The following is a 23,634-nucleotide window of genomic DNA, read 5'->3' as shown; positions in this document are numbered from 1 at the left end:
GGTTTTTAAGTGTCTAGAACCTATGTAGTTAGATTAAATCATTTTGCAGTTCATAAAAACCCTACATAACACTGAAGATAATATATTGTAGGATTAACCAACATGGTGGTTTAGTTTTTGTACATTTTTAGACATTATTATATTTGTGTGTTATATTACTTATATTTAAAACCCAACATGTTATGATATTTACATTTTTACTACAATATATGAGTTAACCACTTAGTAATATATACATATGACAATGCTAAGTTTATTAAAATCACATTTTTTGATACACTTACGTATCTACAGTTGTCACTAACGCATAACATGCTGATTTTGCTGTAAATTTTAAAGTCATCATAACTTACAAAATTAAAATATCATACAAATCATACGCGGGGTCCTAGATAATATAAATTTTAATCTATTCACTTCAATATTAGAAATAACATGGTGAATAAGATTATTTTCTGAACGTAAAATTTTAACTATATTTGATATTCTAAGAAATAAAAAGAGACCAAAGATACTAGTAGATGTTATGTTAGCCAGATGTTCTATTAATTAAAATCGTACATCATACTGAATTACATATAGTTAGTGATGAAAGGATGTTTGCTAATATTTATTTATTACCAATGTTGTGATTTTATAATTAATATTAAAAAAAAAAACTATTAGTGTATTATTCTTTAAAATGTTTATATTAGTTATATTATAATTTTTGAATAAAGGGAAATTATGTTTCTAAGTATCACTTTACTATAATATTATAGTTCACTTTATATACACAAAAATGGTTAGGTGATCCGCATGTCTAATAAGTTTCGAACTTAAATTGAAGCGACATTCCGTTGATAGTAATTATTTGCAACAGTATTTGTTTTCTATTGTGAACTTCCTTACATGTTTAATCGACTTGTGTAATGCATATCTCACAAGTAATGTAATTCGACAAGACTATATCAATGAAAACCGAAACCGTGACCACAGGAAACTTGATATTTTTGTATTCTAATTAGATAGTCATTTGGATTACTTTTTTTCCCTGATATGCATACAACAGTTTTTATTTTCGTCAAGTGAATTAGATTTACCTCCTGTTTACCTCCTGTGCGATAATGTTTTGTATTAATATTGAGATAGTAAGAATTATATTTTATTAACAGATAGGTAATATGCTTATTTTTATAATAATTTATTGTTCCAATCAAATGGATATGAATAATAAATATTAAGCCACGCGCATATGTAATATTTCTCTGGTTGAAACAATATTTTGATAAAAAATGTTATAAACTTATAAACAATATGTTGATAAAATAAAATAAATTCAATTTTTATACAGTCTTATCTACATTCTGGAGTGTGCAAACAAAGACAAAGAGGCTCATTTTATAAATATTATATAATGTAACTGATTTACGCAGTAACAATATATTTGATTATGTTATAACTACATCATTAAAATGGTTCAATATTTAAACGTCATAATATTATAATAAATGTATATATATATAAACTATTACAAAGTATGTTTGAGTGCTAAATGTCTCATATAAATTTTTTTAGACTTTAAAACTATAATATAAAACATCCAAGTATGAATTTAAGTTTATCTAAAAATGTTAACATCGTATATTATTGTTGGTATAATATTAAAACCTGTTCTTTTTGCATATAATTTTAGAAAAAATCTGTTTTTACCAACATCAATTTGAACGATGTCTAACGTATTATTATTATTATTTTTTTTTGTAAAATGAACAGCTATTTTTTACTCAATTTTTGGTATTTATTGAATTGTGTGAATAACTAACTAAATATAATATTAGGCATTCCTAACACAGTTTAGAAACAATTACTTTTTGTTGATCTTTATTTATAATAGTTGTATTGATTTGTATGCAAATAACAAATCAATATTGGTGTACAATCAGAGTAAATCAAAGTAATAATTAGATTAAATAGTGAAATTAAATTAGTTAGTTTATAGTATTATTGTCATAACTTAGTATTTTTCTTTATGTTTCATTGTCTTCAAAATATTACGCATATACTCATGTAAACATTGTTACTCCGATGCATATATACATAGAACTATTATCGAGAAATACATTATGAATAACAATAACATCAATAACTAAAATTTATAAATATTGTAAAAGTGTATGCATATTTTAAATACTGCAATATAATATAGTTTAGTGTTTTAATTTGAAGACATTTTTTGTCGTTCATTAAGATTTAAATACCATTTTGTGTTTTGGTATATATAGTTAATTTAATGTTAAATGAAAAATAAAATGGAGAATAATTAAACTAATTTTTCCTATAATTTTCAGTTTTTTTTTATTTATGTTCTAGTCAAATATAAGATTCACTATAGTAGATTCATATTCATATTATATTCCTTAACGTATACTCTTATTTGATTCCATCACCTTGATAAACTACTATTATTATTGGATTATGTGAAAATTGTTATGGGTTTAAAGCTATAAAACAGTTATGAAATGGTGTCAATGATCGTTTAATCGATTTTTGTAATATAATATATTTATAGATTGCTTTCTGCAATTTTATTTTAACAGTTTATCACATTTACGACCTAGTCGTAAAATGTTGACTGAAATTCTTTACTTGGTATTGATGTAGAAAATAAAATTCTAATATATTAATGTTCGTTAAATTAAAATTATTTAAATAAATAGAAAAATACATTTTTATGAATCATTAGTTAAAATTTCATTGAATTATTTATACTGCGATAACATTATCTACAATATACTATAACCTAGAGTTAGATTCATTTATTAGCCAACTCATGAAAAGTTTCTTCTAAAAATAATTTAATATTAAAATCAGGGCAGTTTTATAAATTTGAATGTCGATTTTTTTTCATTCTATTAACAAAGACTAATATATAATATCAAACTTCATTACTATTATAATATTTTATCTAACGTATATGGATGTGTTTAATTATGTTTAATAAATGTTAATGCTTTAAATGTGTACTACTTCTAAAATCATCGAAAACAACAAACTGTGTTGAAATGTTTTCATTTTGCATCTTAAATAAACTTACTATTAATAATATACACCTTCTATTAATCATCATTGGTTAGAAAATATTATGTACTTACCCATATTATATTTACATAAAAATGTCTGAACTATGTCAACAGAGGATGAATGAATTTATATCTCAAGTATATAAAATATAAATTATAACTATTATAATTTAACTTTGTTAGATTTTTTTCTCTTATTTAATATTATTAAAATAATTATATTAGACTGTAATATAAGCATTACAGGTACCTTATTTATAGAACAGTGGTTTTCTCGTTACTCATCATCGGATCACATCGTTGAAACTGACTAATTTATATAAAGAGATCAATACCGTGGTGAGTCATTTGAATGAATCGTTATTACGCATCATTATCACAATTTGCGACACGGGTCAGTGTTGGCCATGTCGACATTGAATTTCGAGCAAGGTCGTTGTTTTTTATTTATTATACATACCTAATATTAGGTATGTATTTTTTAAATTCATTATAATCGCATACCGTATAATCTTTATTATCATGATTATAATAATTATTACTATAGAAATTGTTAAAATATTCAATAATAATGCTTCTTTATTTTTTTTTTGGAACATTAATATAAAACTATTTTAAAATATTACAATCTATACAAGTGTACAATAAGTAATAGGTAATTAACATAATAATACTTATATAAATGATTATCGTAGACTTCTATATTTGTAGTGCTATTTCCCGTATTTTTAATAATTTCGATAAAAATATATTATTTTAATTATTAAATAATAAGATATGTATTTAAGTTATATTACAAATAAAGTAATAACATAACTTTTTAAATATTTTAGGTATTTAAAAAAAAAACTAGATATTTTGCCATACAATTCAGTATTTCTGATTTTTTATTTATTTATTGTTAAACCTTACTTAAAATATCCCTTTAAAAAAAATACTATGGCTTAGGAGAGATTGTCTAATCACCACGTCAAATAGCAATTACTATAGTTGCTGCAACATTGCTGAGCATTTTAGAAGTATTCTAAACTTAAATTTTTATTTCAATCATATTTTCTATTTGATAATAATTTATTTAACTTATATAGCCAATACTAATTACCTAATGAATGTATGTTGTTCATTTTATAATTATGTTTTATTTTAATACTTCAACATTTTAGTAACTTAATTATATTAATTTTTATTACGAATAAACAATAATACGAATATGCCCAAGTAAATATGTTAAATAGGTTTAAACATATGCAAATATATTGTACCTAACTATAATACTAAGTTTTATAAAAAAAATCAATATAACGATAAATGACTCATTCAACGACCCTCTGTCCAGTAGAACTGTTGAAAACCACTGGCGTCGACGATGAGTCACGAGTTCCTAGTCGGTTGGGGCAGACGAAAGGGGAGAAAGTGTCTTCTTATGTTTATTGTATATATATATATAGTACATAGTGTACCGTTGTAAGTTGTCCACGAATTGGATGTCGAATAGTTGTTTTATTTATCGAGTTTTGCAAACGTTTACATTATATACATATTTTTTATTTGCACTCGTACAATGCAAATTAATAATTATCCTTTTTACTAGTAGATAAATAGTTATAACTTAAAAGAGTACCATGCCAAGTAATTCAATTTAAAAAAAAGCTCTCCCACAAAACTTCAACTTATTAAATTATAATCCTCGTATTAATTATTTGGAGTCATACCTAAACTTCCCTAGTTAGTATAATTTGTTATTCCTTTAAACAAAATGTAAAGCTTATAATTATTAAATGTTAATAAAATTTTGTAGTATCTTATATGCTACAAATTATAAAGTACCATGTCTCATACATCTAACACTTAATATACTAGTTTTTATTTTGTTTGACTGAAGTAATAACCTATACAATGTTCTAATTTTTTAATAGCTTTGCTAATATGAAAATTTATAATAATTTGTAATTTGATAATCATGTTGTTTGAACTTTCATTCTCATTTTTTTAAACTATTTAAAATGTAATAAAATAATCTCAAATTGTTAAATAAAAATGTTATTTTATTTACATTATGTATTCAATATTATTATAATTTACTACTTACCTAATTTAATTGGTCAATAATGACGAATTATTTTTATCATAGTTAATATGATTTATTTATTTTAAGTTATCTATTAATTTTGTAGGTTTACTTGTTGAAATAAAAATATATTCATGTTAATACATTTTCTTGTTGTAAGTATAATCCGTATTAAAAACATTATTATTTATTGATATAGATCGTTTGAATTCTTCTAAGGTACGGCATGATTGGAATTTATTAACGTTAAAGGAATTTGATAAGTTTAATAGCAGAGTACAATCGATTATTAATGACCTTAAATTAAAATAGATCATTAATATTCGTCACTATTTAATAAAATAATTGATCAGAGTACAGTATTATTACATAGTTGCTGTTTTATAATTTTTTATTAAATTATAGAAACACATTAAGAAAATAAAAATAGTTTCTAATTTATTTTTATTTTATTCAAATGTTGAATGTTAAGTATTCAGCACACAGTTTTGCTAGGTTTAATGGCAATGGTTATCGTACCTATTCTAAACATTTATAACTATTATGTTAAAATAAATTATATCAATATTCAATTATAATTTATATTTAATAAAAATGTAATTTTAATAACTAATATACAAATAATTAATATTAAAATTTAATGATAATAGAAGTGGAAAAAATTACAAATACATTTTATTTCTATAGCGTATTAATATTGTTCAGTAAATGATTTACAAAAAAATCATACCTACTTAATTTATCAACAACAATTGGAATTAATTTATCAAATATCAACGAATATTATATTCTGTCTGTACTATTATTATACGGCTGTATGGTTTTATTTTTCTTATCAAAATTGATTCTCTTTAATCGCAAAGGTCTACATCTCACATAAAGTATATATTGTAACAATGTATATACCACATAATTATGCAGACAAATAAGATAATTTAATCATCCAACTAAAAATAATATGTTGTAATATAATAATGTACGACAATAATTAAAACAGTTTTTAATGACTTCCAATAATAATATTATTAGAAAATATTTAGATATTTAATTCGAAAAATATAGTATGTACATTTCGTTCTTACATTATAATAACTAAAATTAATAAATTAATTGTATAAAATTAAACATGCCATTGTATCTCATACCAATTATTAATTATTTTATATTTACAATATAGTAAAATAAATATTGACACGATCCGTGTTTAAACGATTAAACTTATTTAGTTGTAGTAAATAGAATAATATTACATTTCTCTTTCAATATTGGCACAATCTCGACTTAATGCTATACATTTTGCTTTTGTATTGGGTGTGTACTGTATAGCATATTAGAATAGCAAGAGTGTCTTAAGTAGCATAATATAACTTAAACATATATCATAATACAACTCGGTTCAAGGACAAAGGTAATGATCACAGGATGTATGCAAGACATTCCCGTTCAAATTGAATTATGTCTGGTGGCCAAGTCAATCGCTTATCCACTAGTCTATCTATTTAATTTTTATTATTATCAGTGCAACACGCTGGTATACAACGCACGTATAATAGATGGACGTTTATTTTAAATCACGTACCTTATGCATTCTCATTCCACTAATATAATTTTTATAGTAATATAAACCACGAGATTTTTTTTTAAACGCAGTGTATTACCGGAAACCATCACTATCAATGGATTCCCAAAATGTTTTGGTTAAATATTAATTGTTATTACTGTCACTTATGTTATTATTTAGTAACTAGTTATTCCTTCTGACTTCTCATTTTAGTTACTAATGTTTAATTTTAATAAATATATGATTTAATAATATATAATAAATAAATCGTTAAAAACAGATTATCTGAGTATTAAATAAATTATAATTCTTTATATTCAATGAACAAATTCCCCGCCGACAATTTAGTCCAGTGTTTTTAGAGATAAGGCTGCATTGGTGTGACATTTAAATTAGTGGTGGGGCTAACGATAACTAATTTTGATATTTTCGTTATTATTGTTTCAGAATAGTTTGACAAAGAAGCTGTGTCACAAATCGAACACTGTTTATCAACAGAAAAACATTGTATAGTGTTTTACTTTTTAATTATTAAGTTGTATACACGCACAAACTAGTTGTTTTTCATTTCGGTAACTAATTAATTAATTATCAAAATATGGGAGCCAGACAAAGCAAAAGATCTGTAGACATATCTGCCGGAGCTACAAAAGCAGAAAAAGTAGCAGCTGGAGAACCTTTAGAAAATGGCACAATTACAGCTGCTTCAGCTGACGAAAAACAAGTTGTTGAGGCAAATGGTGGAGTAGAAGAAACGACCAAACAGAATGGAACAACACCCCATATAGATGAAAAGGTTTGATTTTTGTATTATTTTATTTTATGTTCATTAAATAATTTTTTTTTTATGAAATACTATTTCATTTTTAATATTTTACTTAATTTATATGTTGTATGATATTATAAAATTTAACATTTATAGTATTATTTATGATTAGACTTTGTTAAAAGATATTCATTTATTGGCATTTTATTTAATAACAGTATTATAAAAACATATAGATATAAACATTTAAATAATATCAATAATTATAATAAACACTTGTTAAATAAAATATTTATTATTACATTCTTATAATAAATACTTAATCCCAAAAATCATTTCAAAACGAAAAAATACCTTAGAGGTCTATTAATAGTATAATTAAAACGCTATAATTTTATAATTTTCGTAATGATTTTAGTTTCATATATTCAGTGGCATTTGAGCATTTAAGTTTTTTAACCTATGTTAATTTTAACGTCACGGTTTTCTTCGGTTTGTAATCTGACCTAGACCTTTGATTTTTAGTTGTTTTATCTTTATAGTTGTGCTTTACGGTAGGTATGCGAGTAGTGAAATATTCTTAGTATAAATACCATTATCTAATATTTGGCTAGATAATAATTTATCATATTTATTTAGGAATAAATTGATTCTTCTAGAAAAATGAATCTTTTGTTAAAATAAAACTTATGTATTTTCTATATTTTTTGAATTCTTATTAATTAAAACATTAAAATAAAACAACTATAAAATAACTGTAACTCGAACATTTAATTTTATAAATATAATATAAATTATTAAGGAATTAAATTGAATTGTATTTTATGATTTAGTATTATATTTCCTTGATGAAATTACCAGATTACATTAATTGTTCATCTTATAATAATTATGTTAGTATCATAATATCATTGTTTATTGTCAAAAAGATAGGGATTTTGTCAATATAATTTACAATATTAAATCCTAAGTACTTTTTTTTAATATATTATTAATTACATAACTCTACAATTACCTTGTTAACACATTCATTATTTAGAAAACTACGTTTTTGAGAATATTTTTTTTTATAATATAATAAAATTCATTAAAAACCATGATTTATTGCTTGTTTGAGTCGTTCAAAATTTTGTTTTTATAAATCGGAAGTTTCAAAAAATATTCAGCTTCAAAAATGGAATATTAAAATAATAACGTATCCTAAAGTGTAAAAATATTAAAAATGATTAGAATAAAAAAATGTAGTTTAAATGTAGTTAATGTTTAAATTTAGTTTATTGTTATTTAAATAATATATTATAGTTGTGCCGGCTAACATCCTTTCATGCTACGTAAACACAAAGTCAACGTTTATTGTTTGTCACGCGCATCTGTACTTTAAACTTTATTTAATTTATCTTGATATATTATGTTTATTATGTTTTAATATTAAGTATATTATACTTACAATATCGCTATTTAAATAATATAATATACAAACATTTAAATATTATACTAAATGAAATATGAACCTATATAAGTTTATGATGCGAACATTTTGTTTTATTTTAACTAAGTATTATAGTAAATTTTATACAAAGTAAGTTTTTAGATATTTTGTATTTGCTAAAATAACTAAACACAAACACAGTATGAATATCCGTTGTAGATTTTTAGACTTAGATAAACAGTTGATTAGAAAATATAAACAAATGGTTTACTTAAGTAAAATATAATTTAATAGTCGTAATAATGTCAAACGAATTTATTATTTTACGTTCCTCAACATAAATAGAATAAATTATTAGTTGCGTTGGTATTTAGTTGAATTTCCTATAACCTAAAAAAAAAGTTTAAAAAAATAGTTTTCTTTGTAAAAATCGAAAATGATTTTGATTTTTAATGCGAATTATTCGAATTACCTGTTCTCTATCATAAGATCTGTCGTTATTAATATGTTTTAAATGTATTAATCCCTTTTAAGAGATGATTGCTAATTTTAAATACAGCTGTTATAAGAGAAGAGAGGGTATAAATACTTAAAATAGTAATATTATGGTATAGAATCTGATTTTTCAATATTAATAAAACGAAATGTATACCTAACTTATAAACTATAAGCTCTACTCTCCCAATACAAGCTATGCTTATAAGGAGTGCTGCATATTGTTTATTTGCATGTCCAAATTTTTATATGTATTATGTACCTATATTTGCAAAAAATAAATAAATATTATTATTATTATGAAATCATCATTAGATACTAAAACAAATCAGTAATGGAAAATGGATCTATTGTTATATGACTGTTTGGATTTAGCATTCATATACATTAAAACATGATAATAAAGTGTAATAGTTTAGTTTTTATTATAGCTATTTTGATTTTTTTTTTTGTATGTTATAATATTGTCATCATTATTTTTATGAACAACTACGTCTTTAAACGCTTAAATCAATTTTAATTTAATTGTATATTAATACAATTGAATTCTTGTATGTAAGTATTGTATTATAATTTATAATAATTATTTTTCTAGGAAACTGCTGAAACTGAAGATGTCAAAGAACCTGTTAAAACCGAAGAAGAAAAATCTGAAGTTGTAGCACCGATTTCTGAAGCTAATGGTGATGTAGACGCTGTTGCAGATGAATCATCTAAGACTCCGACTGACGAAACCACTACAGGAGAGGTACAAGCATCTGCAGAAAAAAAACGTAAGAAGAAAAAATCCTGGTCCTTCAGAAATATCAGTTTCAATAAGAAAGATAAATCTAAACCGGTAGTAAAGGAACAAGCTGCTGTTGACGTAAAAACCGAAACAGTTGAAGAGGTAAGATACAAAAATTAAGAATTTTAAAATAAAATCTAAGTTTAGTTGATTGATAACAATTACTTTTAATATTGATTGAATTGATATATTATTCATTATTATCACTATTGAAGATGATACTTTAAACAGTTTAAACCATATTATTAAACTTAATACTCCTCAAACTTAAGACGGTCTATTTCTGTTTTGGTTTAATTTTCTCGTGACTTCCCACGTCGCCGAAATTTTCTTTATCAACTAAGATTTGGAATAAATTATATCATAGAGAAATTAAACTAAAAATTTGTAAATATATATAATAATATTTAATATAAATCTGGGTTTTATTTATAAAATACTTAATTTTATAGTTAACTTAGCGAATTTAATCTATAATTGGTATTTAATAAGATCATAATATTATAATTTATAATTGTATTACAAAGTAATTTACAGTGAGTAATAACATACGCGTATGATAAATCGTTATGACTTCAAAACAAATATTAATAGTATATAATGTTATCTATTCTGAGATTTGGTAATTTTATGTTATGTTTAATACATAGGTAGGTATTTTATATAGGCCTAGTTGTAATTTGGAACAATTATAATCCCAAAATCCTTCAATATAAAATTAGTCACCCCATTTTATTATTATTATTGTTTTGTTTGAAGCTCAGATTATATATTAAATTATTTAATATACACTTTTTTAAATTTAAATATTTTTAGTATTTGATGAGCGATCAGAAGGAATCATCTTATTAGTTTTCGGCCTAGTTTTTTCTTGTTTTAGTTTAGAATGTTCTAGGTAAGTTTTATTCTACTTTTTTTTTTTATATATTATTCTTGGCAGCACCGTGGTCACAAAAGCAATCGTGAAACCTTGAACCTAGCACGTTGGATAGAGGACGTTGACTTGTTTGAATACCCGATGTGTGATAGCCCTATATATTGGTTCCTCTAATGGTATTGTTGTACAGATATATAACGTACTAGATCGCGCGCGTGTTGATAGTCACGAATTTTACTGTGTTTTAATTTTTGGTTGTTATTAACGGAGAAGCATGCGAGATGTGGAAAGGGTTACAGTATTGGTATATTATATGTGCCTTGTGCAATCAGGATTAATAACATTTTGATTTCTTAAAAATGGACAACAATAGCCGCTTGAAAATTGTCAGCCTAAACAATAAACATTACAAACGCACCTCTTTGATGATAGTATATAGCTTATTATGTTCAGGCGTACGTGGATATAGTTTGAGGGTTTTCTTCGAATACAATATGCGCTACACGACTTTTGTCTACAGGAAACTGCGATCAAGGAATTATTAAGTTATTATAATGTTGTGTCTTTTAATTCTGAAGTATTTTTTTTTATCCGTTAACCGCACCTTGATAAGTATTCAAACAATTTACATTATAATTTATAATATACTCTTCCCGTTCCTGAAGGCTTCTGAAAATGTGTTCTGTTATGATATTTGTTTAAACAAGTTGTATATTAATAATAAATAATGTAACCCTCTACTGTTAAATTTTAATGAAAAATGGTTCTTAGAGTGGGTGTAAAGAATAATGGCTTCCTCTTACTTAACTCCAAGAGCAGTTTCTCTAAGAGGTACTTTGCGTACTAGAACTAATACTCATTAAACTAACTCTTGACATAAAAATATGTCCATTGGGTGTTTAAATAACGTGTTTGTGGTTATTTGTGAGATATGTAGCTTCTAAAAGTATATGTTTTATAAATAATAATAAATTTGTATTGATTATAATATTTATTATAATCAGAAAATATATTATATTATATATTTGTATATTCTTATTAAATTGAATGGATTTTATTTAAATAAAATATTAAATAAAGTGTATCAAGAACTTATTTCTTTTTAATTTATGCTAAAACTTGCCGAGATAAATAGACTTTTAAAAAAAAATCAATCGCTTGTTTACTTATTGTTTCATGATTAAATATTCTTATGACAAAAACGTTTTTATAACCATAGGTCATGGTTAAAATAAATAGAACGTAGCTGCGAACTACTGTTTTTATTAAAACGCGTTTTAATTTCAAACGTTTGGCTCTCAACCAAAATATATTCCCTACAAAGTCCCAAATTTAATATACTTGCAGTGGTTTCCGATATGAAATTATGGTAAAATCGTATAAGCCGTTTGTTCAATAAATGAGCTGTTGTGGTTGAAAAAGTGCAAGAATTGTCGCAAAAAATAAATGTGTGAACCGAAAAAAGTTATGGGAACTAGGTAGTTGACCAAAAAAAAATTATTGTACGAGGGCATGAAGCCAAAAAAAAAAACTATCCTACAGAAGAAAAAAATATCTGGTCTGGGAGGGTCTAGAACGCGAGACGTGCACGATCGATCGCTACAGACCCGTCGCGACGCCCCAGTATCCATAGCAACACGTTGCATAGTGGGCTCGAGCTGTAACGTTTACGTACGTATTATAATATCAAACCGGCCGGTTACCGACTATCCCAAAATTGAATATATCCGCCGCCCACGTCGGTTACTATCATGATTTGTCCCGTTTGATAGTTATTATATTTTATTCCGCCCACAACCCGGCTGACAGTATTTACTCAATTAAATCCACATATTACTAGCTAATTGGCAGTATACAAGGTGTGTGAATGAGATGTTCTGAAAGTACAACCCTGTCAATTGTATTCAAATTAAAAAAGCATAAATTAGAAACACCATATTACTACCTATCATCAAAAACCATAAATAATATAATTGCGTAAATCAATCGTATTTTCCTTTTGATTGAATTGCATTAAAACGATATGAAATTCAGTGCGAAATATACATATTTTTAAGTGATTATAGTTTATTGTGTTTGATGTATCAATCAGATCATCAGGTATAATGTTAATTGAATAAATTACCAGTTAAAAAAAAAACGATAAAAACTTTATTGCTTGTTTATTTAAAAAATAAAATTAATATGTAATATATTATTTGAATTCTACTTCAGCAATTAGTTTTATTATTATTTTTATACTTTATGCTTTAATTTTTCAGTAAAACAATTTAATACGTTTTCCTTAATCATGATTTATCGTTATTTAAATTCTGGCTCTAGTTAATATTTTGTATGTAGTAATTTATCTTATGCGCCATTATTCTTATCGTTCAATAACAAAATAATCTTAGGAATTTGTCATTATCTTATTTCAAATACACTTATACATATAAATGTATATGTATTTACTTAAAAAAAAAATATATATACAAACATAAGAACTTGAAATTGTAATTAATTAAAAAAACAACAGCATACTGAGTATGTATTTAATTTAAATACAATTGTAGTTTATACAAAAAAAAAATTAAGATGATGTCACACCGATGTTATACGTGGGAATATAAGTTTACAAATGTATTTTATGAATGATTGAAAAGTGATATCAGAGTGTTGGTTGTCAACTCTATTAAATTTGTAAATAAAAATTATTTTCGAGATCGTTTTTGTTTTCGTAATTTTATTATATTGTGTCTATAACAATTTAATGTTAATTATTTTTTAAATATATTTGTTTTCAGTAAAATTTAATATAGAATATTTTTTCTTTAATTTTAATTTTACATTTATTATAAATCTTCGTGAAGGTGTTTTTGGTCTAGTGTATGCAACTGAAATAACAAACTTTTGCAGTTTGGTGCCCTGTTAATATAGTCATGTTTATTAATATTTAGGTACATTATTTATTAATTAAAATATGATAAACTATTGAGTATGTATTTGTATTTCTTTCCTTGTTATTATCGTTAATCTTGTTCTCTGCTTTAATAAGTGATTCTATAATGTATGTATTTAACATTGGTTTTTCTGTATCTAGAATTCTTGAAATATGTTGCTGATATAATTTTTTATAACTTTTGAAGTGTGGATAATAATATGCCTAGCAATAGTTTTCATATATTGTTATTTTATTAGAACTCTGTTAATTGCATAACAATGGCAAGTGACAGTCCAACTTGTAGCTCATATTTCTTAGGCAATTTATTAGACAACGCCTCTCATAAGATTATAATTGTTTAATGTATACAGTATTTAAAATATGAGTTATAATAAATTGATGTATTATCGAAACAAATTCAATACGTTTTTATAATTAATTAATCGATTATAAAATATTGTAGGTACCACCTATTTAATAGGTATTCGTTTAATTTTTGAAGTTTTACTAAAAAGCAAAATTATATGTGTTTACTTTTAATATTTAAGTGTCTTAGTATAATAATAATTAAACAAAGCAAAAGATAAAATGTTAAAATATTATTTTGTAATCAAATAATTGATTAAATATTTTCATATTTAACAATAAAAACAAATTGTCTATTTTATCAATTTTTTTTATATTTGATTTTTAATAGTGATAACTGATAATTAATAACTAACATGTGAAGTAATACCTCTTAAACACATTATTTTTTTTAATTGTGCATAACTCATAATTATTTTTACCTATTAGAATGTTGTATCAGTTAAAAGCTGGTAAACTAGTTTTCAACCCAAAGTTGTATATGTAGGTCATAGTTAAAAATAAAATGTATCGCATTGTTCTTAATTAGCTGTTATTTGTTTACCATCATAATTCCGGAAATTAGCAGATATATAATAATAGGAAGACCACGTACAATATAGGTGCCCATAAGAACCATAAGAAATACATAATATAGATGCGGGAAAACCTTTAGGGTATGTAGGAAACAATGAAGGTAACTGTAAAATCCAAAGATCGCGTCCTTCGGAGACATTGAAGACGAACAAAAGCGGAAGACGCGTTATTCGTTTTTCCTCTTAACCGATAGTTCCCGATACACACAATATTGTGGCATTGTATAATATAGCTTTGTCGTGTCTTCAACCGGTTTATGTACTGCCAGGGTACATTGAACCATGTTAGTTTTTTCTTTTTCTTCTGTTTTTCGACAAAGACCCAACCTACCAACAGTTGTGGCGTGGTGTTCCGCAATAGTGTACTATATTTATACACACACACTGACTGTTAAGTACTGCTACTGTCGCTACTGATGTTCAAATGGCGCGTAACTGCGGAACGAGAGGATACGTTGCTGCCGCCCCACCACCAGCTAGGTTTTTGTTCTTAATTTGTATATATATATATATTATAAATAGTCATTATAATAATAAATTGTCAAATTCTACGAAGTACGTGAGATAAACGAGTTTTTTGAAATGTTATTAAGTGTACTAAATGTAATATGGGATAGAATGCTTGTTTAAAATATATTTTAAGAAAAAACAATAGGAAGTTGGGTGGTATACATATGTGAGGAAATATTTTTTACGTCATGAAAAGACCCGTTTAGTCCCGCAGAAAAAAAACAAACAGTCACGTTGTGCACTTGAAACTTTTTTTTTTAATAATATAAAATGTGGTTAATAAAACATGTTGGGGATACTCCGTTGATAAATTGATGCTGCCATAAGATATTCTTTGCTCTGCTCCCCCGATAATGTAATATTATAAAATATGAATACATTGCGCGTTATTCCTATTCATCAGATTGTTACTTTTGTCTCCGGAAGTCAAGTACGCCATTTTTGATTTTCAACGAGATGGTGGTTCATATATCATAAACCAAAATAAATGTTGGATAGAATACCTATTCACAATAATATACTGCAGTAGGTATAATCGTTTTTATCTTTTTATTCGTGACCATAAAAATTTTTCTGAAAACACCATAGTAATCTTATATATATTTATATATATATATATAAATGCAAACTATTTGACTTAATTAGTATTTTTAAAAGTATTTTATAGAACGATTAAGAATCGTTCAAATAATGTATACTATGTAGAATTCTTCCATCACATTTTATTTAATAGTATTTTAATTTTACAAAGATATGTTTTTAAACATTAGTAAGCACATTACTTTTCTTTTTTATTTATGTTTTAAATAAAATGCGACTTAATAAATCGATAAAACCTACAGGTATTTTAAAGACCATGTAATATATTGTGATGATAAAATATATATGTTTTGAAGGTTAGGATAAGGTTATATTTTAATAATTATAAACCCAATATCTTATTTAATACTTATCCAATATTTGTATGTTTTCAACAGTGTAAATATTTGTTAAATAAGGACTTTAAACCCGTGCTATTTTGATAGTTAAAAATATGTAGTATATCATACAATAGAATAACTAATTTACATTCTTAAATACCTATACAATAATATATTATATTTTACATAATCTGAATTAGACTTAACGTATTCATAATTTTTGATTAGTCATTTTATAGATAATATTATAATAATATAAATTATATAGAATCTAAATAAATATACATGTCATTTTATTTTAAAATTGATTTAGGTATATGACTTATAATATTTATATTTTCTGTGAATTCGTGCCGTATCACCGCCCGAGCTCATCTCCACTCTTAAGACTGAAAACATAAAACCGATTAAACGAATCTGTCATAAAACAATAGCTCATAGCTTTCAAAAACTATTATAGGTATTGGTTTGTGAGATAACATATAACTTGTATCCTAACATCTTTTTTTATTTTTTCATACTGGAGTGGTAATAGAATAGTTCGATTTATATACTTCTAAATCGGAGAAATCAGTGTATTTATTATACATTTGTCATATGATCAAAGTAGGACATTAGACATACGATAGGTCTAAGCTGATTCAAATCAATTGATATTGTTCTTACGAAATGTAATCGTATATCTTTAATTATTTATGGTCGTATTTTATTTATCACTCATATAATTTCATAAATGTCCTTTCTAATAAACATATTTTGTTAAAATCATTGAATCTATAAATTTATACGCATATTGTACGCAAATATTATGATAAAGTCTAATTGGAGTAAAATTCATAGTTCTAAATCTAAAACTTATTGAGTTTATTTAAAAACATTAAATGTTGCAAAATCAATTAATTTTTGCTTGGATGTCAAAATAACGATTATATAAAGAATTTTCAATCAAAATCATTAAGTTTTAAATTCGGAGTGGAGCCAGTGGCAACTTTTAGGAGTGGGGTCATAGTGGCCGTGTCCCCCTCCCAAGAAATCTTACTCTTAATTTTGTTAAATATTTTCATTGATTTAATTATGTATAGTTTGTTTAATTTAATGTAAAAAAAATATCCCCCCCACCCCAGGCAAAGAACTATAGCTGCACCTGAATGGACTGAGTGGAGCAATGACTTGGTTAGGTTTAACAATATGATTTTTTTAATATGTCCACCTTTCGGGGCAATAAAATGCTTCTTTTTACAAAAATTGTTTTACGGGATCAATGTCTATTAAAAGTTATTCCTTCGAGCAAAATTCTTAAAAATGTTTTAAAAACCCCACATAATCTCTTTTTATATCTATACAAAAATGTTATATAGGCAACATTTTTTTGGACGTTACCCGTTTGCATACATTTACCCTTTTTTGCGACTCGTTTGCGTACAAATGCACAACTTAATTGCGCACACGAATTTTTAATACCTGCGATAAATGACCGCATACGTAGAACTCATTTGCGAACATAAATTATAGCAAAACTGCAAAAGTCTACTAAAACTCAAAAAACATTTTCCTTCTCACTTTTACAGGCTTAGGACTATCTTTAGTATCATTAACATCACAGGTTCAACTATAACATAGTTATAATATGGTACCTATATATAATAACTCAAAACACATCCGAATTATCACCGGCTAAAATTGTTACTTAATTCAATTAGTACGTGTATCTTATCATTAAATGATAAATCGTGTCTACTATCTTGCACTAGGTACTAAGTTACAATATAAGTCTAAATTGAGTACGCAAATAAGTCGTCATTTTACAGGTCAAAATGTGTAATAGCGAGTTTTCACATTTTTCGTTGTACGCAAACGAGTTGTCAGTTTACAGGTAAAAAATTGTGTACTGTTGTGCAGTCATTTGTACAATGAGTATCACCGATTTTTTTTTTAATGTATTTAAAGTTAAAATTGTCAAAATCACAAAAAAATTATTTGACAATTATTTTGTATTAATTCAATAAAACTTTTTAATACAAGATTCCTCACAAGTAATTCATTTACTGAAACCATAAAATCTATAGAAATCTACTTCTTGTAGAATTTTAAGTTCATATTTGGAAAAATTATACAATGATGATTGTTTTGATATATAATTTAAAACCATTATTTGTGTTAACTTAAAATTTTTACGTATGTTATATTATTATGAATTTTACTATACCTACTCAATGATATATTTTTTGATATCCTTTAATATATTATTATTATCTGTTTTAAGGTATTTACAGAGTAATATATACTAATTATAATAATACTAATAATATAATAAATGCAATGTTTTTGGAAAAGGTTTACTACCGTAGTATTAAGAATAAAATTAATTAATTTAATGGCTATGTATATCGTGAAATATAGTTTGTGATATAGCCAGACAGACCTCTTCTCAGAATCGTTTTTCGTATACAATGTGTAACTTATGTTATTAAGTCAAAATTTAACACTTTCATAGTTGTGTTCCAATCGACACCTTATTTACAGTAGAGTGGTACCCACTTACTTACCTTTGTTAATTTAATATTATAGTAATAAAAGCAATTATATTGGTAGTTATTGTATAAAAATTCAGTTAAAAATTAAAATAACTCACTCTATTAGGAAATTGTACGTACAATAAATGTCAAAATCATTAGCTATTTAAGTCTCCATATAATTTAAGTTTATTTCCAAACTAATAAAAAATCAAAATTTGTATAACAAAAAAGTGACCTGCAGAAATACTACTAACTCCATCATTTTCCACTTACAAGTTGTCTATCAATGTCGCTATCATAAATGTAACAGATTTTTAAAGTTAATGACACTTTACCTAAGAAAAAAGTGCAAATATCGTAATAACTATTTAATAAAAAAAAACATATTTTATAAATTTAGTTCGTTTAATTTTTAAGATCTTTTAGCGTCCTTAATTATAACTTTATTAATATTCATATACAATTTTTTTTTTAGCTAAATTAATTAATATTATTTAAATATATTACCATTGATTATAGATTTTAGTATTTTTAAAAACAATACGAAAAACATTTTTCTTTAATATTTGAAATGTTCAAGTTCGATTTTTCTACATACTTATTATAAATAATTCGATTCTCTACATTATTTTTTTCCTGTTGCTGTTCATCACGGTTGATCATATTTGTTCAAGGATCATTCACGTATCGTCCTAGTTAAAATTTATGCAACTACTCATATATTGCGTATATAGCAACTGTAAGCGTATCTGAAAATCGAGTAAGCGTGGCGGGAAACGATATCAAATCAGAATAACAAATCAATAAAAAAAATTAATTGTAAACAATATGTTTCATCATCGTGTCGTCCCTCCATAATACTCGTTACTTTATGGCGCTATAAATATAATGTCCACCAACACTAAGCAACAGTGTCTAGTCCGGTTTGAGCTGGTCGCGTGTTATCTCGATTTTAAGAAATTTAAGTGAAATTTGCTACCTATTTCGTTACCGTTATAATGTCGACTAGAGATTCTGCTTTGTTACCAAAGGTATAAAATAAAGAGAATTAGTGCTTTATATTTTGAACACTGATAATTTATTTATGCTTAACTTAAATTGTGATTGAAAAAAAAAGTAATACACTTTTATATTACTTAGTATAGTAATTATATGTAGTTCTTACTACACTCGTGTCTTTTTAAAGTATAAACATATTTTAAATAAATTGTTTTTTTTTTTTTTAATACATCGTGTAGACAGTTATCTTTCCTTTTTTTTAATAACATTAAATATTGATTTATCTTGAGTATAGTTTTAAATATTTTGTTTAAATTGTTTTCATGTAAATGGTTACCACAGTTACTCAGTTACTTTTTTTTTTATTATTCTTTTTTACGTGTATATTATAATATAAATTATATTAAACAGCCCTTAACGAGTATAGAATAGATGGCCGAATGAAAGAATGAAAAATTTCTTTATTATTTATAGTGGTCTATTTTATTAGTTGGTTCCCGTAGGGGCGAATTGATTAATAGGAGAATCTCCTTAGTTGTTGACCTCTCAGTGGTACAAGACTTGCTTATTTATTGTCGCTGTTAATTGAACGTAATTCGATCATTGTATAATATACAAAAAAAAAGTCAACATATATCCCGTGAATCGTTTTTGATTGTTAACAATTTTTGACCTTGCCCACATTACTAAAATAAATCTATCATTGTCAATTGTCAAATATAAATTAATTAATATTATTTCCAGGTGGCCGAAGAAGAAACTGTAAAAGAAGTGACTAAAACAGAAACTGAATCTGCTGTTGAAGTTCCAAAAGTCACTGAAGAACCTTCTGCTGTTGTTGAAGAGAAAGAACCTGAAGCTGTTGAATTAAATGTAAAAACATAATAATTGCATTATTATTAGCTTAGTATTAATCTGTTTATTTATTATTTTATTTCAGATCACAAATGTGGCTGAAATTCCGCCTCCATTACCAAGTAGTCCTCCCCCAGTAGAAGCAACCCCTGTTGCACCAACACCCACTATTGTTGAAACTCCTGCTCCAGTCCAACCAGTGGAACCTGAGGTTGTACAAGCTGAACCTGAGGTAATAAAAATATTTATTTTATATAATGTTCAAGCATTATATCCTAAATAAATTACTATTTTAGGATGAAGCAGTTGGTGGTGGAGAAGGTTTGGCTGAACCTCCTGAAGGTTTAAACACTTCTGATATTGAAAAAGAAGTAGCTGAGGTACCTTTGGTTAATGGTAACCACGTTGAAAGTGAACAATCTGAGCCTTCCTCGCCTGATGTAATTAAATTTGCTTATTTAATTTATAACTTAGTATTATAATACTTGTATACATAAATAATAATTATTTAATGTTTATTATTTAATGTTTCAGTTAAATTCATTATCTGAAAAAATCGAAGCAATCAAGTTATCCAACACAGCTGATATTATTGAGGCAACAAATGAAATTTCAAATGTAAGTTTTTTTGTATTAAATTTTCTTTGTAATTTGTTTTTCTTATTATTTCCCTTGAGTTTATACTTAGAAAAATATATAATGCTTAACTTCATTAGATAAACATAGTTTATTTTCTGGACATGCATTATACCTTCCAATTTCATTATGAAAGTTGATTTGATTTTTTGTCCCATCCAATTTTGGTTTAAAATATTGGAAACTAAGAAATTTTGATATTTGATTCATTATTTATTACTTTACAGGACTTGCATGAAGTAAATGGAGTATGTGATGCAATAGCAGTTACAACAAATGGTGATGCTGGACATGAAGAAGGCAATTAAAAGATGCTCTGCGTTTTTTTTTTATTATTATTATTCACTAAACGTTGACGTCAGTTATCGAAAACTACACTAATGTTATTACCTACTATTTTATGTGAAAAAAAAATGTTTTATTTCATAATAAATTCCTCTTTAATTTTTTTTTTAAATCCTATAACTAAAAAGACATTCCCATTTTGATGATCATAAACAAATTTATGCATTGCTCTTTCAAATTATTTTTATACTTGATTTTTGTAAATTGAAACAAAACAAATCTCTGCGACATAATACTTTTTTGTACAATTTTTTTTTTTTAATCGGCTGTTTATAAATATAAATATTTTTTTTATTATTATTTATTATTATATTAGATTTTATACTTAAAAAATAACTAAGTATAATAACATTAGATTGACATTTTAAAAGTTAAGTCATAATATGATTTAAATACAATATCTTTCTTTTTTACACATATTTGCTCTTTTGATAATGAAACGTAACGCTCAAATTTTTTATAACCAAAATACATTCCCGGACCAAGCTTAATTTTTAAATAGTTATTTTTTTTATTAACTTATATGCCTGTATTTATTTATATATGTAATATAAATATATACAAACAAAAAAAATGACTCAACTTGATCAAATATTAATTTCTGTAAGTTTATTTATATTATATATATCATTTTTTAGCAATTAATTGTATTTATTTTAATTTAAAAATATTTATAAAACGTTAAAAAAAATTCTGTTATTTTTATTTTCACCCCAAATTAAAGATTTAGTATTAATTTAAAAAAGAAAAATTGTTGTGAGTTTTAGTTATAATATTATGATATTTTTGGTATGAGGCATAAATGCCCAATCATTATGTGAAACGAATTATCGCATACACGGTACATTCCATCTCACATTACATCTTCCAAAGGCGATTCACACTGTATATTATTTTTGTCTTATTATTTTAACAAATTTTACATTTTAAGTGTATAGTTACTTCCATAAAATTTAGTAAGTGTAATTTTTTTAAATGAAAAATTTTTTAAGTTTAAAACCGTTTGTACTTTTATAAAATTTACAAATTTAGAAGTAGATAACCATGGCTTTGTCATGACCAATGATTTGGTGCAAATATATACTATTTTTTTTTAATAATTATCAAATTAATCATAATATACATTTTGATAACTGGTGAGAATTTAGCGTTGTTGTTTTAAGCTCAAGCCTTTTCACTGGTGTAAAGAGAATAATAATAAATAATTATATTGTAAAATATGTTGCTTTTTAGATTGTTCTTTTATATTAAATTTAATTTTTAGCTTCAACATTTTGTTTGGTTCATATATTATAATTTTTTTTTTTAACGGTTTTTTTTCAATAATTATACAATTTTTATTCAAATATGTTAACTATATGATAGTTATTACTTATTATAGTTATTATAGGCATTGTATGACATAATGTGTACAATAATTTATCATTATTGAATGATCAATTATTTTTATGGATAAGTTGTATGCTAATGCAAGCCATCTTCATTGTAGATTTAGTATATTATTTTCTCTACTAGCCTATGTATATGAACATTTTTTTCTTTCATGATAAAATACTTAATTAAAAAAGAATAAAAAAAAAAAATTTTAATGAGTTGTTATTATAATATATTGATCCATTATAATTTTCCTCTTACGTTTTGGTACAAAACATTGATTATAATAGATTATAAGATTTTATTAAAAGGATGCCATACCCACATGCGTTGTTTCTGTCTTACTAATGTACATCATAATAAATTTGCGTTCAGCAAAACACATTTTGTGATGTTTGCTTTAATATTAGAGTAAATTCACCTACTATCATATTTAAAGGTAAGAAAATGACATATTATGCTTATATTGATTTTATCATTTTAAATTGATAATATTAATAAAAGCATGTGTCATTTTCTAGATAATATTCTTACTTTTAAAATTGGTCATAGGTAAATTAATATTAAAGCTAA

At 24.8% G+C, this 23,634-nt stretch overlaps 1 protein-coding gene across 2 annotated transcripts in view; it reads left to right on the top strand.

Annotated features, from left to right (window-relative positions):
• The window catches only part of LOC132919292 (A-kinase anchor protein 200-like), a 34,780-nt gene extending 11,504 nt beyond the window's left edge, over positions 1-23,276 (top strand). The window contains exons 2-8 of one of the 2 annotated variants that reach the window (XM_060980743.1): positions 7,144-7,487; positions 9,977-10,270; positions 20,596-20,724; positions 20,792-20,938; positions 21,003-21,146; positions 21,241-21,324; positions 21,570-23,276. In XM_060980743.1, coding sequence (XP_060836726.1) covers positions 7,290-7,487; positions 9,977-10,270; positions 20,596-20,724; positions 20,792-20,938; positions 21,003-21,146; positions 21,241-21,324; positions 21,570-21,650 — 1,077 coding nt within the window. In that variant the 5' untranslated portion in view covers positions 7,144-7,289 and the 3' untranslated portion in view covers positions 21,651-23,276. Of the gene's footprint in view, positions 1-7,138; positions 7,488-9,976; positions 10,271-20,595; positions 20,725-20,791; positions 20,939-21,002; positions 21,147-21,240; positions 21,325-21,569 lie in introns of both variants that reach the window. The other variant, XM_060980734.1, reaches the window with a different exon arrangement.
• Positions 23,277-23,634: the final 358 nt, after the last annotated feature.

The sequence above is a fragment of the Rhopalosiphum padi genome, chromosome 1 (assembly GCF_020882245.1).
Source record: "Rhopalosiphum padi isolate XX-2018 chromosome 1, ASM2088224v1, whole genome shotgun sequence".
NCBI lineage: Eukaryota > Metazoa > Arthropoda > Insecta > Hemiptera > Aphididae > Rhopalosiphum > Rhopalosiphum padi.
Note: the sequence above shows the minus strand (reverse complement) of the source record. Positions and strands in the feature narration are given on the sequence as shown.